The following is a 9,049-nucleotide window of genomic DNA, read 5'->3' on the forward strand; positions in this document are numbered from 1 at the left end:
CGTCTGAGAACAGAACTCAGGATTCTCCGAGGGGTGGACGATCTGCCGTAAGAATCCTCGAAGTTTATGGATCTGGTTTGTTTAGGAGGACTCTATCGCTCTTTTGCACAACACCCCTTGTCTGTCCGAGGCTGCGTATCTTCTCGTTTTAGATGAAGCCTGCAGAACCAGGGAATTTGACAACTTTTGGTGATTGGTGAAGAGGATAAAAAGTTCTGCTGACGTATGTTTTCAAACTGTCTGTGGATTTACAAAACATTACCAGAATCATGCGCAAACTGATCATGAGAGGCTTTCGAATTCCTGCGTGTTCTGTCATGATTTGAGGCGTTCAACACCGCGGATTTTTTGGAGTTAAGAATTCGTTGCTTGGCATTTTTGTTGCAGTTGGGGAGACGTCGCCCCGTCGGGACTACACATTCTTCTTGCGATCCGGCCCATGCACTCGCCTGGCTCCCTCCGTGCATGCGGATCGCCTCCCGAAAGTGTTTGGTCCGCCGAGGTAGGTATTTTTCTTTGGAGTTTTGTTTTTGGATGAATTTGATACGGGGCACAGATGCAAAAAGTTACTTTAGTCGAGGCTTTCCCAGCACAGCATACTTGTTAGATTTTTGCCTGACACGTATATGAGCATCAAATGACTTGTGCAAAATCTTGCGTAAAGCTTAGGTATTCTACCCTATTTTTCCTTCTCCTCGTTCGACCCACCAGTTGTCCAATGTCTTCCTCTTCTTTATACTTTTTCTTATAACAGCTTCAGCTGCATGAGGCATTTGACAAAGCTTAATTTAATTGTAAATTATATAAATGTTTTGTCAAATGGAGTAGTAGGCAATGCTTTTTTTTTAAAATCCGTGGCTAAATACCATAAAGCACTGCATTTCTAAGGCCTGTAGGATTTAAAGAATTACATTTTAAGTTGTTATACGTCAGTTTAATCGATTCTAGACTTCTGGATAATCCAACCTAGAGATTAAATAATTTAATTAGCTATTTTAACAACTGGTCTATGAGTTTTCATTGAAAGTAACTTGTAATCATTACCTGCTCATTTGCATCAGATTACCTTCTTCATTTTACGCTCCTTATTTTACCGTGTTGTGCTGTGTATGTAAATTCACACAGCTATCTCTAGCAATTTAGAGGATTCAGGGCTCATTATCGATGCGTGCTCATTAATGATTGTGATTTTAGTAATTGGCACTTGTTTAGTAGTCCACGCAGATCAGGGCAATTACGCGAGATTGCAGACGCCTTTTTCAGTAAAACTGTAAATCTTATAGCCTTCCTTGCTGTGCAGCCATTGTCATTAAAGCAAACTCATTTCAATTTGAATAGAGACAATCAGCTGCTGATTTACCATACAGACGTCAGAGGAGTACATACAATTTCTTGTAAAAAAGAGAGAGTAAAATAGTTTTCGGTAGCATGACTTTATTATTGCCCAACACTACTGTCATGCTTGAAACTGCGCAAGGCTTCTGCAGATTCTTTGACGTTCATTCCTTACTAATCACTGCCGACATCATGTCATGTGTTTACTCTCGATAACACTCAGGAAATGCCTGTCTGCCGTTGGCTAAAATGATTTTATTTGTCGGCACAGGGTACGCTATAATTAAGATAAATTTGGGCGAGGCTGACGTAATGAAAAAATGCATAAGAAACTCACGCTTAAAATGTCTAATAAAAGCGTCAACTAACCTTCATGGAATCTTTGGCTTTCATCAGCTCCATCCTTACGTTCATGATCTGTCCATTGCTAAATTTGAAGTGAAACATAATTTATCGTGATGGCCATACTTGATATTGCGACCCATGATCACCGGAGAGCCAGCTGCGTATCTACCGCTCATCATGACTCGGATGGGTCGGTGGGACGGGTGAAGCACACAGAGCGTGACCCAACAGAGCACTAGAGGCATACAGCCATTTAAAGTTCGTGAGATCGGGGTCGTAGTGCTTGAAGTGTCTCACTGGTCTGTGAAATTGTCCCAATGAAACAAGATATCAAATGGAAACACATTTTTTTGCGCAAATTTCCATCACTAGCCGTGCCTGGTGTCGATTTCATATAAGATGAAATTTGAAAAATGTTTATTTGTTTCTCATTGCGTAGCCTATTGGCAAGATTAGTTATAGGATAGTTAACAGTATTACAAAAAATGCAATATAGGGATGCAAGATGAAGATACGTTTAAAATAAAATTATTCTGCAAGTAATTGAAAGAGCTGTGCACATCAGAATGCCATGCCATAAATACTTCTTATTCTTATTCTTAAGATGCATTCCTATTATTGACCAGAAGTTTGAGATTGAAGATATACAAAAGCTTGGAATCTGACATAATTGTTTGTTAAGTTATTATCAAGTTATTATCATTTAAAAAGCCTGGTATACCCATTATTCTATGTGCTTAGCTGTAAGAATGACAGCCTCATAAGTTTGGAATGTCTATATCATAGCTTGTTCTTCTACATTTTGACACATGCGTATTGTCTTTTCTTGCACCTATCTCTATATCAACACCGACACCAACAAGTCTATTCTTAGAATCGCTCAACTCATTATCATTATGCGTTGTGTTGCGCAATGAAACTGTAATGGTTATGAACCGTGGTTCTAGAGGTAGATAGATAGATAGATAGATACTTTATTAATCCCCAAGGGGAAATTCAAGTTCTGTATGGTGATTTATCATATCCATATCTGTACACTCAGACCTGTTGATCATCATTATTTAGTTTGACAGTACAAAACAGTAACCACATGTCCTTTTTATCCATTCTGTCTGTCCTCCTCTCTTCCCCCTGCTGCATTGGCCCCAACCGTCTCTTGTTGCGGCTTCTCTCTCTCTCTCTTTCCTCTCTTCTCCTTCCTCACTGTCCTTCACCCTCATCCTCACTCCTCTCCTCACTCATCTCTGATTCAAACTTCTCTCGACCCATTCCCCCCTCTTCGCTATCCATGCCCTCCCACTGTTCTCCTCCTCAGTCCAGGTGATTGGAGGAAATTCCTGTGAGTGACAGGCCGGACCCCCTGCAGTTCATGTTTTGGTGGAGCTCCTCAGATGGGGTCAGTGTCCAGGGGGAGGCCGAGGAGGGGGTCATGGGAGACGCACCCTCCATTAACGGGATGTCCGCCGGATGGGCGTGGCTGCTGGGCGTGCTCCTTCTGTCCCTGGCCACCGTCTCCATGGCACGGCCGCCCCATCGACGCCATGGAGGAAGAGGCTACGCTGGAGCCCGAAGGTGAGGCTCCGTCCGGCAGCTCATGTGGTCTAGGGTCTGGGGTGGGTGGATGGATGGATGGAGGAGAGGGGTTGGGGAACGGGGAGGAGAAAGCTCCAGGTCAAAATGTATGCTTTTATGGGATGGGGTGGGTGGGGGATGGGGTGGGTGTGTGTATTGGGGTGGTGGCATGACTTGCCAGGTTCTGGGTCCTCTCATGCAACTCTAGTACCCTGGCTCACAGGGTTCTGCCACAGAGTGGAAGAATTGCCGCTATGATTTGTTTCCCTGCTGTGTGTGTGTGTGTGTGTGTGTGTGTGTGTGTGTGTGTGTGTGTGCGCGATGGTGGCGCTTCCTTTTTTCAGGCGAGTGTTTACTCTGAAATGTGCCCCGTCTGCGCCTGCCCACATCCACTGCTAAACTATTTACACAAGCGCAAACATTTTCCTGGGGTTGAGAAGCGATGGGGCGAGTGGATGGTGTGTGTGTGTGTGTGCGCGTGTGTGTGTGTGTGTGTATGTGTGCATGTGTGTGTGTGTATATGTGTGTTGGATGGAGGTTTGGAGTCAAAGAAGCTAGAGGAAGTGGCGGTCGCAAAACCCAAACCGAGCTCACACTCTGCAAAGTCATTAGTGTATAAGGTGTCTGGCGTTTGGCCTCTCAAAAGCTCCAGCGCATTTATTTATGTGAGTAGACAAGCTGGAGAGCCCTGCAGAGGTACAGATTACAGAGAGAGAGAGAGAGAGAGAGAGAAGTGGTGAGGATGAGGTGTGTGGGAAGGGAAAGAGATAATGAGAGAGGGAGGGAGAGAGGAATGGATGGATAGAGAGAACTTGTGGAGAGGTAAAGCTTAGCACAATCCCTAAGCACAATCCTCTGCTCGTCAGTGGAAGGTGTGTGTTGAAGAGGTGCATCCTTTTGCTCGGCTCCCAGCAGCACTCTGGGGCTTCCCTGAGCTGAGATCACACTGAGCTCCATAACCCCCCCCACCACCCAACACCCCCCGTCAGTTAGTGCCTGTATGGAAAATGCTAGTTGACTAAAGTGCTTCGTAGGCAAGGATGTGCTCTCTCCCTCTCTTTCTTTCTCTCCCTCTCTCACATTTCTTTTTTTTTTTGGTTTGAGTTGTCAGTTTCTCGTGAGCCACGGACCACACACAGATCGGGCGAGTCGGTGTGTATGTGTGTGTGTGTGTGCCCGGGCCAGCCCCATTCTGTTTGTTTGGGCTAAAATAAACCTTTTCTGTGTGTGTGGGGGTGTGAATATGAAAGGGGAAACTTAACATGTCTCCCTGGCCTGTTTTTTCTTCTCTGTCTCTCTCTCTCTCTCTCTCTCTAAACGGGATGTGGTTCGCCCATGTCCCTGTTCCAAGACTCGTGAGGAAAGCGGGAAAAAAAAACCATGTCTTCAAAAGTTTGAAACAGTGTCAAGAGTGCTCAAGGTTACGTTATATGGAGCTCTTGAAAGGTTCTATCGAAGACTCTTAAAAACCTGAGTCTGAAAGTATGAGAAATCCTTGCATGGAAGTCACACGTGTGAGTCCCTGCTAGATACCTTCCCTTTCTGTATTTATAGCTTCTGCTGTTGGAATTTTCCGTTTTGACGTCTGTGCCGTCCCCCCACCTCTCCGGTCACACACAGTGTCTTAAGGCCAGCTGCAGGCTGATATGACGTGACCATCTTGGGCAAGGTGGCTTTTGTTCCTTGGGCTTTAATCAGTTTGGTAATTATAAGGAGAGCTGACACAGTCCCTGAAACCATCCCCCGCTCCTCTCCTCCCATCCCCTCCCCCCTCACACTCCCCATCTTCTGCCCTTTGGCCCAGAGGCTTTGAGCTGGCCATACTTGTCCACGTGGGGTATCCTTGTTTTTTGGTCAAGTATAGCCAGTGATAGACATCTCGACTCAGACTTCAGGGCTCCGTCTTCTTTTCTGTCTGCCTCTCTCCCTCTCTCTCTTTCTCTCTTTTTCTCCTTCTCTTGCTTTTTTTCTCTCTCTGTTCCACCTTTCTGTCTTCCTGTCTCATTGTCTGACTCTCTCTCCGAATGGGTAGTCCACACAGCTGAAAGTCTCACATGAAAGCGATGGAAAAGGCTTCATACCCCCCCTCCCTCTCTCTCTCTCTCTTTCTCCCTCTCTCCCTTTCTCTCTCTGCAGCGTATTGTGGATGTGTTTTAAGCAGATTTGTGCATACTTTCTCTTGTCATATGACAGGATTTGATGCTGTGGGAACAGGGTGATCATGGGACGAGGCCTGGGGATTAAGTGGCTGAATCAGTACGGAGGAGAGGAGAGGGAATAAGAAGAGAGGAGAAGAGAGGGAAGGACAGGAGAGGAGAGTAGAGGGAAGAAGAGGAGAGGAGAAGAGAGGGGAGGACAGGAGAGGAGGCTTGAGGAAAGGTGGCGTTCTTGTTGGAGTGGCGGCAGAGTGCAGAAGGGTGGCGGTCCGTTTGGAGCGTCAGGCGCATCCCCAAGCGGGGCGGCTTAAGCCACCACCACAACTGCCAAAGCATGACTCTGCCAGAGAGCGGGAGGTAGAAGGAAAGAAAGAAAGACAAGCGAAAGAGAGAGAGTGAGAGTGAGAGAGAGAGAGATTAGTACGCTGAGTCAATGCCCAACACATGTTTGTGTGAAGAGAGAGCGAGAGGCGAGAGAGAGGTGATATCATCGGCAGTAGCCACCCGCCCCTCCTGCGACCCCTGAGCCCGGCTAAGTTTGTGTTGTGCCCCGGAGCGGTGAGTTGAGAGACTCTGCTGACCCTCACTGGGATTTAAGCTGCCCGGCCACAGCCCCTGCCTGCCTGCCTGCCTGGCTCCCTGAAATGACTTGTAACCCTTTGGCTAGCGTTGATAGCTAGAAACAATAGAGAGAGCAATCATTTTGAATGCTCTCTCTCTCTCTCTTTCAGTTAGCTGGCTGGTAGTGTTGTTGAGCGTTAGCGAGAGCCCTGTGTAGTTAGCGGGGTCACCCCAGGTGCTTGGACCACCGCTGGGCTTTGGCCCCTGTCACCAGCACAGACGGCCACCTGCCCCTGAGCAGAGACAACCTGCCTGCCCTTTTCACAGTCAGAACTACCCTCCCTCCTCCCCACAGGGGTAGACTACAATACCCCCCTCCACACACACACACACACACACACACTCACACACCCCACCCTCTATGCAAGAACTGGCCCTGGGGGCAGAAGGCAGTGTCTTTTGGGAGGGGTAATTGTGCGCAGATTGCATATCAGCGTCGCCTGCTATGCCGGAAGAATGGCGAGGGTTGCAGGCCACTGAATGTGATTTGGCGGGTCTGTTTACTCCTCGCACAGGTATCAGTGGAGGAGCCATGAGAGAGAGAGAGAGTAGAGAAAGAGAGAGAGAAAAGAGAGACGAGGCCGGAAAAAAAGGAAAACAAGCACAAGGAGGCTATTGTTGCCCCTGCGGCCAGTTGTGTGGCTTAAGTGCATTATGCTTCACCACCGAGCAGATTGAAGATGTGATTACATAGCAATAATGAACGATAATAAAATTAATTATGGCGCGGTATGTGTTGTTCCTTGACTACAGTTTCGCTTGCTGTTTGGGTTTAGGCATTTATGTAAGGGTTAGGTATTGTTTAGTGATGAGGTGGATAAGGGCAATGCAAATATTGTTCAACCCTCCTCGTAATCTTCTCCTTCGCCTTTCTTTCTTGCTCTCTCTCTCTCTCTCTCTCTCTCTCTCTCTCTACTTCCGATCCCTCTAGCTGTTTTCTTCCAGACCCTTTATGGACAGAGTACGTGCAATTGTTTAGCTTGGTTCAAGCCAACCCTGTGGTTAAAAAATGCGTAGCCACACAAGCTTGGATGAAATTGAGGCATTGTTCTAGGGATGGCATTTGTTTGTCTTTGTCATGGGAGAGGGTGCTGTGGCCTGCTTTCGCCCCACTGGGTCCTGGCGGCCGGGGCAGAAATTGATTGGGCTCAGGCAGAGCAGAGGGGGCTTTAGCGCCAGGCTGGAGTCCCCTGCTCCTGTCACGGGTGGATCTCAGCCGGCCTAATCCCCCTTGTTCCCACTGCTCCACTTGTTGCTCTGTCTTTTACTTCTCCAGGACCTCTCTCTCTCTCTCTCTCTCTCTCTCTCTTGTGTTCTCTCTGTTTCTTTTCTCTCTCCCTCTCCTTTCACTGTTCCCCTCTCTCTCCCTCTCTTTCTATGTCTCCCCTCTATGCCTCTTTCTCTCCTCTCTCCTCACTCTCCCCCACCCTCTCTCTCTCTCTCTCTCTCTCTCTCTTATAAATCTGGTCCTCCTCCCATTGTGAAGGCCAGAGCGTGCTGTGAGAGGGGTGTGTGAGCCTGTGAGCTCATCTAAAACCTGTAGCACCAGTAGTGTTGGGAGAGAAATTCCTAGTGACAGGCCACACCACACGCACACACACACACCAACAGTGGCAGCTCCCTGAATTGTGCTCTTAAGTGCGCGCATATGTTTGTGTTTTTTCGCTCTCAAGTGTGAGTGTGTGGGCGGTTGTGGTCTAGTGCACCTCTGTCTACATGTATGTGTGTGTGTGTGTGTATGTGTGCGTGCGTGTGTGTGTGCGCGTGCATGAGCTCTTTTGTCTTGTTATTGTCTTGACGACAAGGGGACTCGGGCCTTTTTATGGCTCTGTTTTTTTATCATAAAGAGTTATCTCAAACGGCCACTCTATCGGGAAGTGCCCGAGCTGATTGTTGAAATACCTCGGCTAACACCTGGCCATTGTGACGTGTCCTTAGCGTTGGCCCTGTCACACACACACCTGAACTCTCCCACTAAACAAACTCACCGTCCACTCTTAAACTGCAACTGCAGCTGCAACTCTTGGTCACTACGTTACACTTACCCTCCGTTAGGCATAAAGCAATTGGCTGGAGCATTTCCCTATATCAGATATAGAGCGCTGCTGTAGAAGCCGTATCTCCCTCCAGCGTGTAATCTGCTATTCATAGCGCCAACACTGCGCTACAGTGTGTGTGTACAGTCTTTGCTCAGCAACAATCACCTTTAGTACAAACTGCAAACAGAGTGACAGTGTATTGCAGTAGCTCCGCTAAGCTAAGTAGCCCCCCCCCCCACACACACACACACACAGCACAGAAAACAGCACAGCTGCAGTGCTGTGTAGCCGTGCGGTGGGAGAACAGACCCGAGGTCGGCAGCAGGAGCGCACCGCTACAGTGCGGACTCAGCTCGTGCATTTTCGTTTTCCGTGCATCGCTGCCCGACGTAGCGTCACGCCGCACAGCACCACACTGGAGTGACTTTAATTGGCCGATTGTTGAATTGTTTGTGTCGGAGGGGGTTTGGTGTTGTGTGGCGTACGCTTGCTGGAGACTCATAAATCTCATCATCAGCAGCGGTTTGGTGCCTTGCTAGGGAGGAACGTTCCAGCCTTGTCTCTGTGTGTGTGTGCGTGTGTGTGCGTGTGTGTGTGTGTGGGTCTGTGGATTTTCTGTGCTGACGGCCATCGCTCTGCCCCGTTTTTTAAAAAGAGAGACATGAGGTTCTTATTATTGCTCCGCTCCCTCTGCCAGAGCCTAAGCCCCTCACGTTGCACTGTTCTCAGAGCAGCCCCAGTAGTCCCACACAGGCTTTCCCATCCCTGGCCACTGTCACATCAGGGGTGTTAGGAGCTGGAGAGAAAGGAGGTGTATTTTCAGTACAAACTCTCCCGGCAAAGTTTTTTGCGGTTGTGTTTTTCTTCCCCCTTTTTCCGACGGGCGTCCCAAATGAGATGCGTGGATGGTGACGGAGCTTCCAGAAGCTTCCACCAGTGGCCTGTTTGCTGGCGGGGGTTGGCGCTCCGGAGCCATGTGTC

General features: G+C 48.2%; 1 protein-coding gene across 6 annotated transcripts in view; it reads left to right on the forward strand.

The window, feature by feature from the left end:
- Positions 1–314: 314 nt before the first annotated feature.
- fgfr2 (fibroblast growth factor receptor 2) overlaps positions 315–9,049 on the forward strand; it is a 54,841-nt gene continuing 46,106 nt past the window's right edge. For all 6 annotated transcript variants that reach the window (XM_062519880.1, XM_062519881.1, XM_062519878.1 and 3 more), the window contains exons 1-2: positions 315–502; positions 2,996–3,252. In XM_062519880.1, the coding sequence (XP_062375864.1) occupies positions 3,072–3,252 (181 nt within the window). In that variant the 5' untranslated portion in view covers positions 315–502; positions 2,996–3,071. The remainder of the gene's footprint in view (positions 503–2,995; positions 3,253–9,049) is intronic.

Source organism: Sardina pilchardus, chromosome 18 (assembly GCF_963854185.1).
Source record: "Sardina pilchardus chromosome 18, fSarPil1.1, whole genome shotgun sequence".
Classification (NCBI taxonomy): Eukaryota; Metazoa; Chordata; class Actinopteri; order Clupeiformes; family Clupeidae; genus Sardina; species Sardina pilchardus.